Below are 22,993 nucleotides of genomic sequence, written 5' to 3'. Positions count from 1 at the left end.
GAACAGAATAGAGAGCCCAGAAATAAACCCACATTTGTACAATTAGTTAATTTTTTACAAAGAAGCCAAGAATATACAATGAGGAAAGGACAGTTTTTTCATTAAATGGCATTGGGAAAACTGGACAGCCACATGCAAAAGAATGAAACAGAACCATTATCTTACACCACTCACAAAAATTAACTCAAAATAGATTAAAGACTTGATCACAAGTCCTGAAGCCATAAAATTTCTATAGGCAAATACAGAAAATAAAATTGTTGACATCAGTCTTTGTGAGGGATTTTTGGATTTGACACAAAAATCAAAGAGAACAAGAGTAAAAACAAGCAGTTGGGACCACATAAGGCTACAAAGCTTCTACCCAATTAAGGAAACCATCAACAAAATGAAAAAGCAACCTATGGAATTAGAGAAAATATTTACATATTATATTTCTGATAAAAATTATTATCCAAAATATACAAGGAACTCACACAACTCAGTAGCAAAAATCAAACAATATGACTTTCAAAAAATGGGCAGACAACCTGATAATTTTTTTTTTAAAGAATACATAGAACTTGCCAATAGGTACATGAAAACGTGCTCAATACTACTAATCATCAGAAAATACAGATCAAAGCCACAATGAGATATGACCTCATATCCTCTAGAAAGGTTTTTATCAAAAAGAAGAAATAACAGGAGTTGACAATGTGAAGAGACAGGAAAGCTTTTGCACAGTTAGAGGGAATGTAAGTTGATGCAACCCCTATGGAAACAGTATTGAGGTGCATCAAAAATTAAAAATAGAATTGCCATACGATTTGGCAATTTCACTTTGGGGTATTCATCTGACAGAAACATTAACTTGAAAAACCAATGGTCACTGCAGCAATATTTGTTCAGTTGCTAGGTTGTGTCTGACTCTTTGCAACCCCATGGACTGCAGCACGCCAGGTTCCTCTGTCCTTCACTCTCTCCCAAAGTTTGCTCAAATTCATGTCCACTGAATTGATGATGCTATCTAACTATCTCATCCTCTGTGCCCCCCTTCTCCTTTTGCCTTCAGTCTTTCTCAGCATCAGGGTATTTTCCAACAAGTCAGCTCTTCTCATCAGGCAGCCAAGGTATTGGAGCTTCAGCTTCAGCATCAGTCCTTCCAATGAATATTCAGAGTTGACTTCCTTTAGGATAGACTGGTTTGATCTCCATGCTGCTCAAGACACTCTCAATTCAATTGTGGCATCCAAGCACCACAATTCAAAAACATCAACTCTTGGGCACTCAGCTTCTTTATAATCCAACTCTCACATCCATACATGACTAGTGAAATAAACATCAGTTTGACTATATGGGCCTTTGTCTGCAAAGTGATGTCTCTGCTTTTGAATACTCTGTCTAGGTGTGTCATAGCTGTCCTTCCAAGGAGCAAGCCTCTTTTAATCTCATGGCTACAGTCACCATCGGCAGTGACTTTGGAGCCCAAGAAAAGAAAATCTGATTCCACTTTCTCCCTTTTTATTTGCCATGAAGTGATGGGGCCAGATGCCATGATCTTAATTTTTAGAATGTTGAATGTTGAGCTTTAAGCCAGCTTTTTCACTCGCCTCTTTGACCCTCAACAAGAAGCTCTTTAGTTCCTCTTCTCTTTCTGCCAATAGAGTGGTATCATCTGTGTATGTGAGGTTGTTGATATCTCCCACAGCAATCTTGATTTCAGCTTGTGATTCATTCAGCCTGGCAGTTCCCATGATGTACTCTACATATAAGTTAAATAAACAGGGTGACGATATACAGCCTTGATGAATTCCTTTCCCAATTTTGAACCAGTCGGTTGTTTATGTCCAGTTCCAACTGTTGCTTCTTGACCTGCATACAGGTTTCTCAGGAGGCGGGTAAGGTGCTCTGGTATTCTCCTCTCTTTAAGAAACTTCAACAGTTCGTTGTGATCCACACAGTCAAAGGTTTTAGTCTAATCAATGAAGCAGACGTTTTCCTGGAATTCTCTGGCTTACTCTACGATTCTCCAAATGTTGGCAATTTGATCTCTGGTTCCTCTGCCTTTTCTAAACTCAGCTTGTACATCTTGGAAGTTCTCAATTCACTTATTGCTGAAGCCTAGCTTGAAAGACTTTGAGCATAACCTTGCTAGCATGTGAAATGAGCACAATTGTGCAGTAGTTTCAACATTCTTTGGCATTGCCTTTCTTCAGGATTGGAATGAAAATTGACCTTCTCCAGTCCTGTGGCCACTGATGAATTTTCCAAATTTGTTGATATAGTGACTGCAGCACTTGAACAGCATTACTTTTTAGTATTTTATAGCAATGTATACAAGAGCCAAACAAGGTAAGTCTTCACTGATGGATGAATGGATAAAGAAAATGCAATATAGACATATATCCACCCATAAAAAAGAAGAAAATTTTGCCAGTTTCAACAAGGATGGACCTTGAGGGCATTATGCTAAGTGAAACAAATCAGACAGAGAAAGAAAAATACCATAAAATCTCATTTATATGTGTAACCTTAAAGCAAAAAGCAAGGTCAGAGATACTGAGTAGTTGCTGGCTGCCAGAGATGGGGGATTTGGTGTGGGCAAATGTAGTCAAAAGATATAAACTTGAGTTATAATATTAATAGGCGAAGAGATATAACATACAGCATGGTGACTATAGTGAATACGATACTGTCTATTTGAAAGATGATGAGAAAATACATCTTAAACATCCTCATCATATAAGAAAAGTATTTAACTATATATATGGTTATGGATATAACTAGACTTACTGTAGTGATCATTTATCAATATACACAAATATATAAGCATTATGTTGTACACAACAAGCAATATAATGTTATGTCAATTAGATCAATTAAAAACTTTTAATAAAGCAAGTTTGGAACATGTGGATTAAATTAGCTCCATCCAAACTTCATTTTATAAACTCAAACACATCACTTAGATTTTAAAAGATCAAATCTCACTAATAACACCCTACAGGGTTGGGACAGACACAGAAACAGACATGAGTCACCTGCACATGAAATGTAGGCTTCCTCCCTTGGAGAGCATGAACTGTATTTCCAAGGATCAGAAGGACACTGCCAGAGAGAGGTGTCAGTTTTCCGACACTGGATTCCATCTACCCACCGGGGTCTAGAACCTTCCCTGAGACCAACAGAAGTGTAGAGACTTCCACTGTCCCCACAGCCAAGCTGACTGCAGATGATGGACACGGTGACATCATCCATGGGGCTGCGGCAGACACTGCCCCAGGTGCCGTTGTAGAAAACTTCCAGCCACCCAGCACACTCCTGGTCCTCGCTCACCATCCTGAGGGCCAGGAACTCTAAGATGGAAATGGAAAAGACAGGACACAGTGAGCACTGCACTCAGTGCTCCAGGTTTTCCTCTCTCCCCAAAATTGTGAACACTCATCTGTGACCCAGCTGAGGAAGCAAATCCATTAGATAACCGGAGTGAAACCTGTCTCCTTTTTATCTGACTTTGACCATCTGTGTCTGTCTTTCTAAATATTTCTACCATCATGATGTAGTGTACATGAACTGGGAGGAAGACCAGCGGGGACACCTGCAGGGAGAGGGAGCTGACTCCTGCTTCCTGACAAAACATCTAAAAGAGTGTATGATAGGGATGTGATGTGGACAATGTGGAGACAGATAGAAAATGGACCTGTGTCTGTTTCCTTATCTGGCAAAGGGGACTTTACAGATGTGATTAAGGTAAGGACCTTGAGATTAACCTGAAATATGGTGGATTAACCAGATGAGCACAGTCTAATCACATTCTTAGACTCACTATCCTTTACAATGGAATACTTTTCCTCGTTTTGCTAGAGGGAGATGTGAATATGTATAACGGTTAGAGAGGTGGAGCACTGCTGGTCTGATGATGAACAGAAGGGGGTTATGAACAAAGGCAGGCAGGCAGTTTTTAGAAGCTTGAAAAGACAAGAAACAGATTCTTTCCCAGAGGCTAGAAGTGATGTGACCCTACTGAAAGCTTGAACCCATCCAGTGAGATTCCTGCTGGACATCCAAGCTACAGAAGTGTAAGGAAAGAAATATGTTGTTTTAAACCATTAACTATGTGGTAATTTGTTAAAAAACAAAAAAAACTAGCACCTTGGCTTTAAGACTTCTCCACCATATGTACCAGAAGAGTGAGCCCCGATTTCAAGGAAAACTGAGAAAACCTTCTGCCAGGAAACACTACTGAGAAGAAAGGACCAGAATTTCAGCTGCTGCAGGAGGAAGGGAAAGCACCTCGTCTTCATGTCCGCTGGAAACACAGGCTCAATGGGGGGAAGCCTCCTTCTCAGGTCCTTTCAGCATCTCTCCCTCAGGGTTCAGACTCCCGTCCTCCAGGGCCCCATCCCTTCCCCAGCCTGTGGACAGTGTGGAGTGCTGACCTGAGCAGATGACCCCCGCGTCCTCCTTGTGTCTGCAGTAGTGCCGCCCCCAGCCTCGGGAAGGGCACCTCCACACGTAGGACTCCTTTCCTGTGCAGTTCACGTCATCCAGCCAGATGGGCCCTGACCCTGCCCCGAAGTGAGCAGACCCTGTGGCATTGAGCGCGTCTCCACAGCCCAGCTGCCTGCACACCACCTGGGCATCGTCCATGTCCCAGCCGTCATCACAGATGGTGCCCCAGGAGCCCTGCTCAAGGATCTCCACTCTCCCGGCGCAGGGACCGCCCCCGTCCACCAGGCGGAGCTGTCTGCTGTCTGAGGAGAGAGAAATGGGACAATGGGGCGGTGACCTGGGGATTGGGAAGGGTCTTCTGTCCTGTGGGACCCTCACCTGAGCAGTAGGGGGCGCTCTCCTCTGAGGCTGCAGACCCTGCTGGTTCAGACACGGAGTCATTGCACTGGGGCAGCACCTGGGTGTGGTTTCCTGAAGGAACAGCGATGATTAGAGGGTTGAGAGGGTTGAAGATCAAGATACTCAGTTGAGCTAAATAATTTTTAGGAGAGGAGGGGAGTTTGAGGGGAAATGGATACATGTATATGTATGGCTGAGTCCCTGGCTATTCACCTGAAACTATAACAACATTGTTAATCGGCTAAACCCAATACAAAGTAAAAAGTTCAAAATAAAAAAACAATAATAATAATGACCTAGTGATGGAGCTGAGATGAAAGCTGTAACACACCTGTAAAGTTACCATAATCTTAGTGTTCCCTTTCTCTATGAACAGTCCTGGTCCTGACAATACCATGATTCCTGTTTTAAGCCAAGCTTTGCCCTAAGAATGAGTTAAATAAGTTGCTCTATCCTTAATCTACACCTAAATAGAAGAAGCAAAACAAAATCCTTTCTGAAGGATTTGTACAAAAATTTTTATCTACAATGTTTGTGATTTTAAAAACACTTATATAAAAGAGATCTCATGGAAAACAAGAGGGAAAAGAAACATTAAAAAAATTTCCCAGGGTATTTGGCTCTTAGAGTTACCTGACAGAGAATTTATTTTATTTATTTTTATTAATTTTTATTTGAGCATAATTGATTTACAATGTTGTGGTAGCTTCTACTGTACAACAAATTTAATAAGTTATATATACATATATGGGTTTCCTAGGTGACTCAGTGGTAAAAAATCTGCCTGCCAAATAGGAGACTGGGGTTCCATCCCTGGTTGGGAAGATGCTCTGGGGAAAGAAATGGCAACCCAATCCAGCATTCTTACCTGGGAAATCCTATGGACAAAGGAGTGTGGCAGGCTACAGTCCTTGGGGTCACAAAAGAGACAGAAGCAACTCAGCGACCAAGCAACAACACATATATATATCTCCCCTCTTTCCTGGATTTACTTCCTATTTAGGTCACCACAGAGCACTGAGTAGAGTTCCCTGTGCTATACAATAGGCTATTATTTATCTATTTTATGTGCTCAGTTCAGTCGCTCAGTCCTGTCCAACTCTTTGCGACCACATGAACCGCAGCAGGCCAGGCCTCCCTGTCCATCACCAACTCCTGGAGTCCACCCAAACCCATGCCCATAGAGTCGATGATGTCATCCAACTGTCTCATCCTCTGTCGTCCCCTTCTCCCCCTGCCTTCAATCTTTCCCAGCATCAGGGTCTTTTCCAATGAGTCACCTCTTCGCATCAGGTGGCCAAAGTATTGAAGCTTCAGCTTCAACATCAATCTTTCCAATGAATACCCAGGAGTGATCGCCTTTAGGATGGGCTGGATGGATCTCCTTGCAGTCCAAGGGACTCTCAAGAGTCTTCTCCAACCCCCACAGTTCAAAAGCATCAATTCTCCTGTGCTCAGCTTTCCTTATAGTCCAACTCTCACATCCATACATGACCACTGGAAAAACCATAGCCTTGACTAGAAGGACATTTGTTGGCAAAGTTTATGTGTGCATGTATGCTAAGTCACTTCAGTCATGTCTGACTCTGTGACACTATGGATTGTAGCCTATCAGGCTCCATGTCTATGGGATTCTCCAGGCAATATCAATTTTGTACTTAATATCAATAGTGTAGGGCTTCTGAGTCTGATGGCTCAGGCAGTAAAGAATCCGCCTGCAATGTAAGAGACCTGGGTTTGATCCTTGGCTTGGGAAGATCCCCTGGAGGAGGGTATGGCAACCCACTCCACAGTTCTTTCCTGGAGAATCCCCATGGACAGAGGAGCCTGGCAGGCTACAGCCCATGGGGTTGCAGAGTCAGATATGATTCAGCGACTAAGTGCCCAGCACAGCACATCAGTAGTGTATATATGTCAACCTCAATGTCCCAGTTCATCCCACTCTTCATTTCCCCTCTTAGTATCCATTTGATGTTCTCTATATTGGTGTCTCTATTTCTGCTTTGCAGTAAGTTCATCTCTACCATTTTTCTAGATTCCTCATATAAGTAATGTTATACAGTATTTGTTTTTCTTTTTCTGATTTACTTCATTCTACATAACAATCCTATTTCAAATCCTAAAAGATGATGCTGTGAAAGTGCTGAACGCAACATGCCAGTAAATTTGGAATACTCAGGAGTGGCCACAGGACTGGAAAAGGTCAGTTTTCATTCCAATCCCAAAGAAAGGCAATGCGAAAGAATGCTTAAACTACCACACAACTGGACTCATCTCACACACTAGCAAACTAATGCTCAAAATTCTCCAAGCCAGGCTTCAACAACATGTGAACCATGAATTTCCAGATGTTCAAGCTGGTTTTAGAAAAGGCAGAGGAACAAGAGATCAAATTGCCAACATGCGCTGGATCCTCAAAAAAGCAGAGAGTTCCAGAAAAAAAAACATCTATTTCTGCTTTATTGGCTATGCCAAAGCCTTTGACTGTGTGCATTACAATAAATTGTGGAAAATTCTAAAAGAGATGGGACCACCTGACCTGCCTCTTGAGAAAGCTGTATGCAGGTCAGGAAGCAACAGTTAGAACTGGACATGGAACAACAGACTGGTTCCAAACAGGAAAAAGAGTACGTCAAGGCTGTATATTGTCACCCTGCTTATTTAACTTATATGCAGAGTACATCATGAGAAATGCTGGGCTGGATGAAGCACAAGCTGGAACCAAGACTGCTGGGAGAAATATCAATAACCTCAGATATGCAGATGACACCACCCTTATGGCAGAAAGTGAAGAACTAAAGAGCCTCTTGATGAAAGTGAAAGAGGAGGGTGAAAAAGTTGGCTTAAAGCTCAACACTCAGAAAACAAAGATCATGGCATCCGGCCCCATCACTTCATGGCAAAGAGATGGGGAAACAGTGGAAATAGTGGCTGACTTTATTTTGGGGGGCTCCAAAATCACTGTAGATGTTGACTGCAGCCATGAAATTAAAAGACACTTACTTCTTGGAAGAAAAGTTATGACCAACCTAGACAGCATATTAAAAAGCAGAGACATTACTTTGCCAACAAAGGTCTATCTAGTCAAGGTTGTGGTTTTTCCAGTGGTCATGTATGGACGTGAGAATTGGACTATAAAGAAAACTGAGCACCAAAGAATTGATGCTTTTGAACTGTGGTGTTGGAGAAGACTCTTGAAAGTCCCTAGGACTGCAAGGAGATCCAACCAGTCCATCCTAAAGGAGATCAGTCCAGAATGTTCACTGGAAGGACTGATGCTAAAGCTGAAGCTCTGGTACTTTGGCCAGCTGATGTGAAGAACTGACTCCTTGGAAAAGACCCTGATGCTGGGAAAGATTGAGGGCAGGAGGAGAAGGGGACAACAGAGGATGAGGTTGCTGGATGGCATCACCAACTCAGTGGACATGAGTTTGAGTAATCTCCGGGAGTTGGTGATGGACAGGGAGGCCTCTCGTGCTTCAGTCAATGGGGTCGCAAAGAGTCAGACACGACTGAGCAACTGAACTGAACTGAATAATTAGTGATGTTGAACATCTTTTCATGTTGTTGTTAGCCATCTGCATGTCTGGAGAAATGTCTGTTTAGGTCTTTTTCCCATTTTTTAATTGAGCAGTTTGGTTTGTTGATATTGAGTTGTTTGTGCATTTTCAAGATTAGTCGCTTGTTAGTTGCTTCATTTTAGTGGCAAATATTTTCTCCCATTCTAACAGTTGTCTTTTTGTTCTGTTTATGGTTTCCTTTGCTACACAAAAGCTTTTAAGTTTAACTGGGTCCTCTTTGTTTATTTTTGTTTTTACTTTCTTTACTCCAGAAAGTTGGTCAAAAAAGATCTTGTTGTAATTTATGTCAAAGAATCTTCTGCCTATGTTTTCCTCTAAAAGTCTGACAGAGAATTTAAATAGCCATGATTAAAGTGCTCCAAGAGTTAATTAACAAGATGTGTTTCTTGGCAGAGAAATGATAACAAAAGCAAATGAAAATTCTACAGCTGAAATTAAGAACTAGACAATGAGTTTATTAGCACATTAGATCAATATGAAGTAGAAATAGTAAAATGGAAGATGAGAGGACAAGTGTTCCTCTATATAGAAAAGCTGATCACATGGTAAGTGCCTGGTTAACAATACTGTATAACAAAGTTTCCCCCCACACTTAGCAGTTGAAGGATTTTTTTTTTTAAATTTTCATCATGATTTTCTGGTCAGTAATTTGGGAAAGACTCAACTTGGCAGTTCTATCTTTGGGGTTTCTCATGTGGTTGCACTTAGATGTTATCTGGGGCTGATATCTCTAAAGGTTTGATTGAACTGTGATTATGTAAGGAAATTCCCTGAAGTATTTTTTGTTGTTGTTGGGGAAGGGGAGGGATAAAGGAGCATCCTGTCTGCAACTTAATCCAGAAAGATTTTACATACTCAGGGGGAAAATGGGGCAGGAGAGAAACAAAGGAGGAGAGAGAGGAAAAGCTAGAGCAAGACAGAGAAAGAGAGAGAAAACTAGAGTGAGAGAGAGAGGGAAAGGAAAGAACGAAAGAAGGATTAAAGCAAAGTACTAACCTAACATTTGGGGAATCCAGATAAAGTTCAGAGAGAATTCATTCCTAGAAAACCTTCACTAAAGGAAATACTAGTAACATCAAACCCATAAAATGCCTAGGAGAAAACCTAGGTAAAGATATGCAAAACATCTGAGAGAAATTCAAGACCTAACTGAATGAAAGGATATATTTTGCCAATGAATTGGGAAACTCAATGTTGTCAAAATAAATCATTCTCAAATTTATATACAGATTAAAGCTAACCTCAATAAAATTCCCTGATGCTTTTGTGTGTGTGAAACAGGACAAGATGATTCAAAATTTATGTTGTTTTTCAGTCACTCAGTCATATCTGTCTCTTTGCAACCCCATGGACTGCAGCAAGCCAGGCTTCCCTGTCCATCACCAACTCCCAGAGTTTACCCAAACTCGTGTCCATTGAGTCAGTGATGCCATCCAACCATCTCATCTTCTGTTGTCCCCTTCTCCTCCTGCCTTCAGTCTTTCCCAGCATCAGGGTCTTTGCTAGTGAGTCAGCTCTTCACATCAGGTGGCAAAGTATTGGAGCTTCAGCTCAAAAATGTATAGAAAATACAAAAACCAAGAAAGACCAAGGCAGTTAGCAAGAACAACAACATAACTTCTTTAAATTAAAGTTACCCGAGTTTACTATGTGTGCTTAGTCACTCAGTCATTTCTGATTCTTTGTGACACAGGGGACTATAGCCCGCCAAGCTCCTCTCTCCATGGGGACTCTCCAGGCAAGAATACTGGAGTCGGTTGCCATGCCCTTCTCCAGGGGATCTTCCCAACCCAGGGATCAAACCCAGGTCTCCCGCCTTGCAGACAGATTCTTTACCATCTGAGCCACCAGGGAAGGTTCAAGATTTACTATAAAGTTACAATAATTAAGAAAACGTGGGGAAAAAAAAGAAAATGTGGGACAGGTGCAAGGATAGACAAATGACACAGTGGAACAGAATAGAGAGTCTAAAAGAAGTACTCAGACATATGTGCCCTTTCGTTCATCATGAAGGTGGCACTGCAGTAGGGAATAGTCTTTCCAGAAAAAGATTTTGAGTCAATTGGATGCCCATATGAAAGCATGACACTTGACCCTTATCCTACACAGTTATCAATCCTAGAAGCAGTGTATAATTATATGCAAAAGAAAAGTAATTACACTTCTGTGAGATACTCTCAGAGAATATTTTTGTGATTTTGGAGTAGCAAAGTTCTTTCTAGAAGGATATAAGGAGCTCTGTGGACTGCAACAATGGACTGGTTCAAAACTGAGACAGAAGTACGTCAAGGCTGTATACTGTCACTCTGCTTATTTAACTTGTATGCAGAGTAAGTCATGCGAAATGCTGGGATGGATGCAGCAGAAGCTGGAGTCAAGACTGCTGGGAGAAATATCAATAACCTCAGATATGCAGATGACACCACCCTTATGGCAGAAAGCGAAGAGGAATTAAAGAGCCTCTTGATGAAAGTGAAAGAGGTGAGTGAAAATGTTGGCTTGAAACTCAACATTCAGAAAATGAAGATCATGGCATCTGGTCCCATCACTTCATGGCAAATACATGGGGAAACAATGAAAACAGTGACAGACTTTATTTTCTTGGACTCCAAAATCACTGCAAATGGTGACTGCAGCCATGAAATTAAAAGATGCTTGCTTCAGTGGAAGAAAAGCTATGACAAACCTAGATAGCATACTAAAAAGCAGAGATGTTACTTTGCCAACAAAGGTCCAACAAAGCTATAGTTTCTCCAGTAGTTATGTATGGATGTGAGAGTTGGACCATAAAGAAAGTTGAGCCCTGAAGAATTGATGCTTGTGAACTGTGGTGTTGGAGAAGACTCTTGAGAGTCCCTTGAACTTCAAGGATATTAAGCCAGTCAATCCTAAAGGAAATCAGTCCTGAATATTCATTGGAAGGACTAATGCTGAAATTGAAGCTCTAATACTTTGGCCAGATGATGGGAAGAACTGACTCATTGGAAAAGACCCTGATGCTGAAAAATATTGAAGGCAGGAGGAGAAGGAGATGACAGAAGATGAGATGAGTGGGTGGTATCCCCAACTCAATGGATATGAGCTTGAACAAGATGCGGGAGATAATGAAGGACAGGGAAGCTTGATGTGCTGCAGTCCATGGGGTCGCAAAGAGTCAGACATGACTGAGCAACTGAACTGAACTGACTGACTGAAGGAGCACTACATGTACAGTAAAAAAGGTGACAAGTCAAGCTTAAGATTAGTAACTTGGCTCACTGAAGTACAGCATACCTTTAAGAAAATAAAAATATAAGACAGAATTAAACACACAAAAAACATAATAAATATTTGTTCCAAAAGTCATCATCACGGTAGTTTGCACCACTGTATTTGTAATAGTCAAAACCTGGTGACAAACTCAAATCTCTGCCATTAGTTGAATGGATCAACGCATGGTCATGTGATCATTCAAAGGATTACACTATCATAATAAAACTGAATACCGTGTTGCCATAAACAACATCATGAGTGAATTTCAAACACAGTTTGAAATCAAAGAAATTAGACACGAAAGAAAACATTCTGTATGTTTATACATAAAGTTCAAAAACTGACAAATTATTCTATGACAGTACAAGTCTTAGGTAAGCAGTCTTCCCTGGAGAGGGGGAGGACACAGCTCTTGGGAGGCAATAGTGATTCTGTGGTGCTGTGAATGTTCTCTTTGTAGATCTGGGTTGGGGAACATGACCTAGGTGTACACTTATTGTTTGTACTTTGTTCTCTATTATTATCCTTAAATAATAATATTTCATAAAAATATTATTCATCTAAGTATTTCTTTCCCTGACATAGCACTTCTTAGCATTTCTTAGCACTTCTTCCCCTTGAAAAAATGAGTGAACAATGAGAAGGTTATGGAACAGGACCTTAACGGAGCCTTCTCAGGACAGACCACCCTCATGTCCTCCACTTGCTTCTGTCTGTAGAAAATCCTTAGCCAAAGAATCAATTTGATCACAGAAATGAGAAAATTTCGGAAACAAAGGAAAACCGTCAAATAGGATAAAAGAATAATAGTTTAACCCTAAACAAAGTCAAGGATTTTTAGTTCCTCCTCATGGGCTATAGCTAACGTTCTGAGCCACATCCTTTGAGCTTTTGTGCAGATACTGAAATCCCAACCAGGTGGTAGAAGTAAATTACATGATGACCAGACTAGTGGGGTGCCATTTCCTTCTCCAGGGGATCTTCCCAACCCAGGGATCAAACCTGAGTCTCTTGCATTGCAAGCAGATTCTTTACCATCTGAGTCAACAGGGAAGCCCATAATCTTCTTCATCTTGCACAATTCCAAGAATTGGCCTCAAGGAAATTGGAACAGACCGACATAGAACTGATGATTAACTGTATTCCAAACAATAAAGGTGACACTGATCAGACCTATTTCAAGATGACTGTCGGAGCTAGCTGTGCTATTCTGCAGGTAACCTGTCCCCTGCCTCCACCTGTGCACTCCTGAAATTCCCATTTAAAAACTCTTGCCTCTGATCAGCAAGGGGGACCTGGTTCTTTATCACATTAGTCCCCTGTCTCCCAGAACTGCTGGGTTCCTCAATACAGCTGTCTTTAATTTTACCCCACATTCGACTCTCAGTTTTGGATTCTTGAGTAATCAGCAGCTGAAACCTGAGTTCAGTAACAAGAATAAACATTTCACTACAGAATATCTTCCTTTTCAAGCCTGTTTTCTCTTACTCTCTGCTTTGGGGACATTTCACCCCAGGAGCATCCTAAGTACAGTAGCCCGTCCCTGTCTTACCTGAGCAGATCACAGAGGCCGTGTTGCCATGGGAACAGTCAGGAACACCTAGGGCAGTCACAGGGCATTGCCACAGGAAGGACTCAGTCCCTGAGCAGTGAAATCGGGCTTTCCAGAGTTGATCACTTCCTTCTGCTCCATTTGGGGTGGAGATGGCAACGCCACAGCTGAGCTGACGACAGACAACATTGGCATTGGCCAGACTCCAGTGGGAGGCACAGAGAGCTCTCCATTGTCCAGAAATATCCATCTCCACCCGCCCCTCACACTGAGAGGTGCCATTTTTCATGAGACGGACTTCTGTGTACACTGATAGAAAAAGACAGGATTTCAGCAAAATCTGATTTCTTTTTTAACTTGAACTGAGTGTACATAGAGGATAAGTCCTGACCTGCATCTCACCTGAACAGACAACCTGAGCAGCTCCACTGTGCTGACACGTGCCCCCTGGACAGGGCACTCTGGGGCAGAACCAGAGCTTAGGCTCCTCCCCTTCACATCTGAACTCTTCAGCCCAGACCGGGTCATCTGACTCTCTGAAGAGCTCATGTCCCAGGACAGATACAGCCTTGCCACACTCCAGCTCTGCACAGATGACCTGGGCAGTGGGGAGTGTGAAGTTCCCCTCAGACACTGGGGTCCAGGCTTCTCCAGAACGCACTTCTACTCGCCCTGAGCAGGGTCCATCCCCTCCAGCCAGACGCACAAATCCTAAGAGAAACAAAGCACAACAAACCCAATGAGTGTTCATCAACCTGGCTTGACAATTCGAAACAACATCTCACAGGCAATGGTGTGAAAGCTTTTTTTCCAACTGTGGAATAAGAGGGGATAAGAAGAGAGAATTTGACTGTCATTGTCAAACTGCATTTTCATGAGCAAGATTCTGAAGCGATATCCAAAAGGACTGAAGGATCAGTTTGGAATGGCTGAATCCCAAGAATATATATTTTAGTTAGGAATGTTAATTCCTATCTGGGGGCCTGGAAACTACAGTGCCCAAAGAAACTGCACAGTGATAGACATTCAAACTTGGGTACAGAGCTGAACTGAGAGTTAAAAAGGTCCATGGGATTCAAGAGGTTAGAGGCCTAAGAGCCAGAGAAGTTTAGAAGTTTAGAGGACCATCCTGAGATTTCTGAGGCTAAAATTCTAGCCAGTTTTCTCTCAGAGCCAATATTCAAGTCACTGAGGACAGGGAAAATCACGCGGGCTGGATCTGAGTGCAGGTATTATAACCTAATTGTGAAAGAAGTTGTCCACAGGTAAGTTTAGAAGTGACAAAAGCTCAGAGAGTCATAGGAAAGGGAGGGAATGGTCCGAGCCATCTTTCTTAAAAACCTAGGATTTATCAAGACACCTGGGAGAAAGTGAGGTCTCAGCGGGATTATGCAAGACAATTGAGTTAGTTGATTACTTCATACTAGACATGAGATTCTCAGCAAATGTGAAAGAGTAATGCTAATTTAATGTATTCTAACCTTATCTATATGCTAACTGCATATGTTTTTCCTATTTGGATTTCTGAGATATGAAGCCAGCAAGCTATAAAAAAGGAGAGTGAGAGGAAGAGAGCAGACAGAAAACAAGCCATATATACTTTAGAGATTTCTAAATTACAAAAGCCTCAATAGGAATGAAACAGAGAAAGATTTGGGGGGAAAAAGACTTGTTCAACAAGATTTTAACACTTTTTATCCCCTGTGCTCCTCCCATTTGCCACGTAACCCTGCTACCAATTCCCATTTCTCCCAATGCAGAAAAGAAAAAACCAAGCTTAAGAGCTACAAATAGATGGAAAGGAAACTCCAAAAGGAAAGAACTTCTGTAGGGAGTGAGGTGGAGTGAGTGGTAGGTTAAACGCAGAGTGGATGGAGTATGAGAGAGAGACCAAAGAAAAGACTGATGAAAATGTTTCATCCTTCAGAGACTGTATTTTGGATGGAGAAAAGGTAGTCCAATAGGAAAACACCTGCACATCATAAAGAACAACTTTTAAAATAATTTTCCTGGTTTCTGAGTATGCTCATGATTATTCATGTACATGGTGGAATTTGTTCTGGTGAAGGACTCTGATTGCATAAGCTTGTGAACTTTGAAGTCTCAAAAAGAATGATGTAACAGAATAAAAATCTACTATAGAGAGCAGGCGGAGAAGGCAATGGCAACCCACTCCAGTGTTCTTGCCTGGAGAATTCCAGGGACAGGGGAGCCTGGTGGGCTTCCGTCTATGGGGTCGCACAGAATCGGACACGATGGAAGTGACTTAGCAGGAGCAGGAGCAGCATAGAAAGCAGGAGAGAACAGAAAAGGCACTGCAGAAATTAAAGAATTGAAGGATTAGCTTGACCACTTATACAAGAATGAATGAGAGAGAGGATGATCTGCTTGCCTTTTATCATTTATCCATTTCCATCTCCCCAGAGAGGCCCAGGTTAGGACCACAAATCTATTCTGGCTGGGAGTTTGGTCACGGGCTACACATCCTAGATAAAGCATTGTTATTTAACTGGTTCTTGTTGTTGTTGTTGCTCAGTCACTCAGTCATGTCCGACTCTTTGCTACCTCAAGGACTGCAGAGTGACAGGCTTCCCTGTCCTTCACTATCTCCATGAGTTTGCTCAAACTCATGTCCATCGAGTCAGTGATGCCACCTAACCATCTCATCTTCTGTCACCCCCTTCTCCACCAGCCTCCAATCTTTCCCACCATCAGGGTCTTTTCCAATGAATCAGTTCTTCATATCAGGTGGCCAAAGTATTGGAGCTTCAGCTTTAGCATCAGTCCTTTCAGTTAATATCAGGGTTGATTTCCTTTAGGATTGACTGGTTTGATCTCCTTGCAGTCCAAGGGACTCTCAAGAGTCTTCTCCAACACCACAGTTCAAAAGCATCAGTTTTTCAGTGTTCAGCCTTCTTTATGGTCTAACTCTCACATCCATACATGACTATTGAAAAAACCATAGCTTTGACTAGATGGACCTTTGTCTCAAAGTAATGTCTCTGTTTTTTAGTATACTGTCTAGGTTTGCCATAGCTTTTCTTCCAAGGAACAAGCATCTTTTAATTTCATGACTGCAGTCACTGTCCAGAGTGATTTTAGAGCCCAAGAAAATAAAGTCTGTCACAGTTTTCATTTTTTCCCCATCTTTTTGCCATGAAGCGATGGGACAGGATCCATAATCTTAGATTTTTGAATGTTGAGTTTCAAGTCAGCTTTTTCACTCTCCTCTTTCACTTTCATCAAGAGGCTCTTTAGATCCTCTTCATTTTCTGCCATTTAGGGTGATGTCATCTGCATATCCAAGGTTATTGATATTGTTATATTAATTCCATCAGATTAAAAATTTAGAAAGACAGAGAGAAGTATTTCTTGTATTCTGTTTTATATACCCTGATAAAAGTTAAATATTCAGACATGTGCTGGATAATCAATAAAGTCTTAGGATATATTAGGATAGAGACTTCTGAGATATATTATTTCTTTTTCATTTTCTACTTGATTTTAAAATTTACATGGAAGAATAAGTGTGTGAAAATTCCAAGAAAATTATTAAATAGAAGGCTGATGTGATGAGTAAAGATATTAAATATAATGAAGACATATCTTTGTCTGGTCTCTTGCTGTGTAGACGTCTTGTGTCCTTAGGCACACACAGCATCTTCCACACCACACCTGGGCCCTCAGTGCTGCTCAGAGAACCTCACAGTTGCCTTCGTCAGCTCCCATTGCCATTCCCCTTCCTCCCAGCTACTGTAAAACCTGCTCCACCTTCTTCAAAAACTACGTTTGTCCTCTTGCTCCAAATAAGCCCCCAAACACAAGTCTCTTATATCTTTGAAATCATCAAATATAAACTACATAATCTCTTATCATAAAACACAGAAATTCATGTTTTATTACCTCCACCTTTGACTTACCAGTGCGTGGCTAAGTGTTCCTCCAAAGTTTGCATTTATACAGATATCTCAAAGGAAAAATTGGGGAGAGAGACTTTTCTAGTAACAATGAAAGAATATATGACTCAGAGCATTTCATTCACAGCTCTCTAGTCCTACCATCAAAGAACTATGAACATTTACATCTAAATTTGCAAAGGAAACTTGAAATCTGGCACAAATCCATAAGAATCTTTGATTTGTTAAATGATATCACTTTAGGGATCACCTCTGTATATGTAAATGATATCCTCCTATAGTAAGAGTAGCCTCCACTCCTACTAGCCTAGTGCAAAATAATGTCTCACATTGTTTGTACAGAAACAACTCCACCCAGGGAAGTACATCCTCATTTTTGTCACTCCTTCTCATAGCCTCCCTGTGCAAAGAGAATGTGTAAGTGGCAGTTAGCAAATGTTTCACTCTCACAAAAAGTGAATTATGAACAAAAAAATTATGAGGATTTATTTTAATTGGGAGAATAAATAAAGCTACTTCAGCGTCAGGTAAGTCCACTGGAGAAGAAAAGAATAGCAGAGATTTATGAGGAACGTAAATGAAGTTCATCACTCACAGCCACAGTGCATTCAGGGAGGATGGGGAGGTGCCTCAGTCCCATCTAGCCCACCTATCTCCTATTGCCCTGCTGACCAGACACCAGCTCTCTTGGAACTTTCCATTTTCTCAGCCGGTGGACAAAGAACTGACCATACCTGAGCAGATGACTCCTGCATCTTCTTGATGATTGCAGTTGTGTTGCCGCCATCCCCAGGAAGGGCAGCTCCACACTTGGGACTCCTCTCCTCTGCAGTTCACTTCATCCAGCCAGATGGGCCCTGATCCCGCCCCGAAGTAAGAAAAGGCAGTGGCATCCAGGGCTTCTCCACAGCCTAGCTGCCTGCACACCACGCGGGCGTCGTCCAGGTCCCAGCTGTCATCACAGATGGTGCCAGACGAGCCCTGGTCAAGGATCTCCACTCTCCCGGCGCAGGGACCGCCCCCGTCCACCAGGCGGAGCTGTCTGCTGTCTGAGCAGAGAGAAATGGGACGATGGGGTGATGACGCCAGGGCCTGGAAAGGGTCTTCTGTCCTGTAGGACCCCCACCCTAGCAGGAGGGGGCGCTCTCCTCTGAGGCTGCCGACCCTGCTGCTTCAGACACGGAGTCGTTGCACTGAGGCAGCAGCTGGGTCTGGTTTTTTATACCAGTGGCAAGAGAATAATAAGGTTGAAAAATAGTAAGAAAATAAAACAGGAAATATTAAGTTGAAAACACTCTAGTGAGCAGTCTGAGACAGAAGGTGGTATGAGGTCCTATCAGAGTTAACATTCTGATCTGTAGTTCTGCTTAGCATCAGAGAAAGATTTACAGGAAATGTTAGTCTCTCCACCCTGAGCAGTTAAATGAGTTCAGAGTCACAGGAATGAGCTGGCAGCTGGATGGATTCCTTTCAAAGCACACACATTTTGATGCCGTTGACCTAAGAGTTAAAGGGGTTGATTAAAGGGAGTGGAATCAGGAACTGGCCTTATCAGATGCCTCAGATAGCAATCATGAATCCTCTACCATTAGAATCCTTCTCCCTGGTACAGTCATTCAGAACTGAAAAACAAATGGATTCTGTGATATCTTGGTTTACCCCCAGAATATTTCATTTGCGGTTCTAAGCTTCAGACTTCAGATCTGGATACTTACTTGCAAACAATGTGATCTCTTTGAGTAGACTGAAGAACTTTGCATGAGAGATGATATCATTGACACTGGCCAGATTCCACTGCGAATCATAGAATGTTGCTTCTTCTCCCAAAAAAATATAATCACTCCTTGGACTTTGCATCAAGAATCTCTATTATTCAAATTTTGGAGTTATGTGATCTTTAGGGGGAAATAGTGTGTATGTTTGCTTAGTCACTTCAGTCATGTTCAACTCTGTAAGACCCTATGAACTGTAGCCCACCAGGCTCCTCTGCCCATGGGATTCTCCAGGCAAGAATACTGAAGTGGGTTGCCATGCCCTCCTCCAGGGGATCTTCCTGGCCCAGCAATCTAACCAGTGTCTCCTGCATTGCAGGTGGATTATTCACAGCTGAGCCACCGGCGAAGCCCTTCTAGTTCTATCACCGAGCAGAAATAGGTTATATTCCTGCAAGCCCTTGAACAAATAACATTAACAGGTTCACTGTATTCTCCTCTCCTTTTATACATAAAAGTGATGTAAAGAAAGGTTAAAGAAAGTCTATCAGTGTTGCACTTTAAGTAAATGATGAAGGAGAGAATTAAACCTAAATTTTCCACTTCCATGGAGAATGGAGGAGTTCACAGCAGGCCAATGTGTTTTGCTGGGTCTTGCTGAATACAACTTTAAAAGCTGGAAAATGTTTTTTAAGAAACAGTAAATGCATTCAGCATTTGTTGACACAACATGGACTAAATATGCTAAAATTCTAAAGAGTGGAAACTATTTCAATGTTAGCCAAGGATCTATAGCTTATTTTTCTCTGGGAATTTGCCAATTCATTGCATAATTTAATGATTCAAAATCTGGGCTTGGGCAAGCAGAGGACTATTGTTGTGACAGGAAGCCAGCATAATTTGGGAGTTGCCTGGTGCTGAAGTGACAAAATTAGAGTCTTGAGAGCCTCTCTCACACAGCATGTTTTCTCCTCAAATATCTGCCCAGTATACAAGCTGTGAAGGACAGGAGGCTAAAGAACTATATAAAAAGACTTGGAAAGCAGAGTCTTTCTCATTCTCTTGGGTACTGAGCTATCAAAGAATCCAGGCTCTGAACTGAAATCTCTGAAAGTCCATGTCATAGGGACAGAGAAATCAGACGTGGACTGAGTGCTACCAAAACTGCAACCTACACTTGTTACAGCTCAGTTTTAGGTTATATTTAGATGTCTGAGTGATACACACCCCTCCCCTCTACCTGTCTAGCAAGACAAAGGGTAAATCCTTTCAGGTGTTAGAAAATGTATCAGGAGTATCTTACTTTTTCACATATAATTTATAGCATTCAATAAAAAATAACATGATATTGGACATGTTAGGATAACATGACAAATGACCAAAGTGAAAAAAAGAGATAAGAGAATGCAGAGACACACATGAGAGAAATGCATAAGGATTTTAACTATGATAAGTGTATTTAGGGGAAAAGAGAGAAGGAGAGAATATACAGGTAAAAAGATGAAAAAATTTAACAAATAGTCATAAACAAATAAAAATAGCAATGGAACCGTTGCCAACCTAAAATAAAATATCTAGGATTAAAAAGTGAATGAATAAGTCAAACGAATTTTAGATAGAACTTAGAATATAGTGATTTAGAGGAGTCCTAAAGATGAGAGATGAGAAGGAAAAGAAAGAGTAGGAGAGAGAGAAGAGATACAGAGACAGAGAGACAGAACTACAGAAGTCATATTTGAAGATATAATGATAGAGAATTTTTAAAAATATAAATGGAAGAGTATGAAAACCGCCACTCCTAGTAAAGCTGCTGAAAATCAAAAGGAAAAAGGGAATTCTGGAATAATAACACATTTATTGATACTAAAGGAAGAAAAAAAAGGTGGGAAGAAAAAGGAACTTAAAGCCTGTGGATCAATTAAAAGCAAATGGTGGATACCAACACATCAATATCAGTAATTGCATTTACAGTAAATGGATTAAAATAAAACAAAACTGACACGAATGTTATTGGCAAAATGATCACTTTATGTTATGAAAACAAAGGAAGGTTGAAAGTAAAATGATGGGAAAATGTACTAGCTGTAAGAAAACTGGAGTAGCTTGATCAGTGTCCCAGGAAGCAGACTCTAGAAAAGATACACTACTTGAGAGTAGTGCTGAGGGAGGGCGTCGGGGCAGACGGACTGAAACCACAACCACAGACAACCAGCCGATCTGATCACAGGACCTCAGCCTGTCTAACGCAGTGAAACTAGGGCAAGACGTGTGGGGCCACCCAAGACAGATGGGCCATGGTGGAGAGGTCGGACAGAACGTGGTCCACGGGAGAAGGGAATGGCGAACCACTGCAGTATTCTTGCCTTGAGAACACCATGAGCAGAATGAAAAGGCAAAATGATAGAACACTGAAAGATGAACTCCCCGGGTCAGTAGGTGCCCAATATGCTACTGGAGATCAGTGGAGAAATAACTCCAGAGAGAATGAAGGTACAAAGCCAAGGCAAAAACAATACCCACTTCTGGATGTGACTGGTGATAGAAGCAAGGTCCAATGGTGTAACAAGCAATATTGCATAGGAACCTGGAATGTTAGGTCCATGAATGAAGGCAAATTGGAAGTAGTCAAACAGGATATGGCAAGAGTGAACATCACCATTCTAGGAATTGGTGAACTAAAATGGACTGGAATGGGTGAATTTAACTCAGATAGCCATTATATCTACTGCTGTGGGCAAGAATCCCTTAGAAGAAAAGGAGTAGCCCTCATAGTCAACAAAAGAGTCCAAAATGCAGTACTTGGATGCAATCTCAAACACAACAGAATGATCTCTCTTCATTTCCAAGGCAAACCATTCAACATCACGGTAACCCAAGTCTATGCCCCAACCAATAACCCTGAAGAAGCTGAAGTTGAATGGTTCTATGAAGACCTACATGACCTTTTAGAACTAACACCCAAAAAAGATGTCCTTTTCATTATAGGGGACTGGAATGCAGAAGTACAAAGTCAAGAAACACCTGGAGTAACAGGCAAATTTGACCTTGGAGTACAGAAGGAAGTAGGGCAAAGGCTAATAGAGTTTTGCCAAGAGACCACACTGATCATAGCAAACACCCTCTTCCAACAACACAAGAGAAGACTCTACACATGGACATCACCAGATGGCCGACACCAAAATCAGATAGATTATATTCTTTGCAGCCAAAAATGGAGAAGCTCTAGACAGTCAGCAAAAACAAAACCAGGAGCTGACTGTGGCTCAGATCATGAACTCCTTATTGCCAAATTCAGATTTAAATTGAAGAAAGTCAGGGAAACTACTAGATCATTCAGGTATGACCTAAATCAAATCCCTTATGACTATACAGTGGAAGTGAGAAATAGATGTAAGGGACTAGATCTGATAGAGTACCTGATGAACTATGGACGGAGGTTTGTGACATTGTAGAGGAGACAGGAATCAAGACCATCCAAGAAAAAGAAATGCAAAAAAGCAAAATGGCTGTCTGAAGAGGCCTTACAAATATCTGTGAAAGGAAGAAAAGCAAAAAGCAAAGGACAAAAGGAAAGATATACCTATTTGAATTCAGAGTTCCAAAGATAGCAGGGAGAGATAAGAAAACCTTCCCCAGTGATCAGTGCAAAGAAATAGAGGAAAACAATAGAATGGGAAAGACTAGAGATCTCTTCAAGAAAATTAGAGATACCAAGGGAACATTTCATGCAAAAATGGGCTCAATAAAGGACAGAAATGGTATGGATCTAACAGAAGCAGAAGATATTAGAAGAGGTGGCAAGAATACACAGAAGAACTGTACAAAAAAGATCTTCACGACCCAGACAATCACAATGGTGTGATCACTCACCTAGAGCCAGACATCCTGGAATGTGAAGTCAAGTGGGCCTTAGGAAGCATCACTATAAAGAAAGCTAGTAGACATGATCAAATTGCAGTTGAGCTCTTTCAAATCCTAAAAGATGATGCTGTGAAAGTGCTGCATGCAATATGCCAGCAAATTTGGGAAATCTCAGCAGTGGCCACAGGACTGGAAAAGGTCAGTTTTCATTCCAATCCCAAAGAAAGGCAATGCCAAAGAACGCTCAAACTACCACACAATTGCACTCATCTCACACGCTAGTAA

At 41.5% G+C, this 22,993-nt stretch overlaps 1 protein-coding gene across 1 annotated transcript in view; it reads right to left on the bottom strand.

Moving 5' to 3' along the window:
- LOC122679939 overlaps positions 1-22,993 on the bottom strand; it is a 335,468-nt gene that overhangs the window by 6,905 nt on the left and 305,570 nt on the right. Inside the window, exons 47-52 of the mRNA XM_043880798.1 lie at positions 17,870-18,184; positions 13,621-13,929; positions 13,219-13,527; positions 4,813-4,905; positions 4,422-4,736; positions 3,024-3,338 (exon numbers count right to left, since the gene is read on the bottom strand). Of these exons, the coding sequence (XP_043736733.1) occupies positions 3,024-3,338; positions 4,422-4,736; positions 4,813-4,905; positions 13,219-13,527; positions 13,621-13,929; positions 17,870-18,184 (1,656 nt within the window). The remainder of the gene's footprint in view (positions 1-3,023; positions 3,339-4,421; positions 4,737-4,812; positions 4,906-13,218; positions 13,528-13,620; positions 13,930-17,869; positions 18,185-22,993) is intronic.

This window comes from Cervus elaphus, chromosome 22 (genome assembly GCF_910594005.1).
Source record: "Cervus elaphus chromosome 22, mCerEla1.1, whole genome shotgun sequence".
In the NCBI taxonomy this organism is placed as follows: domain Eukaryota; kingdom Metazoa; phylum Chordata; class Mammalia; order Artiodactyla; family Cervidae; genus Cervus; species Cervus elaphus.
The sequence above is the reverse complement of the archived record's forward strand: the minus strand, read 5'-3'. Positions and strand labels throughout refer to the sequence as shown.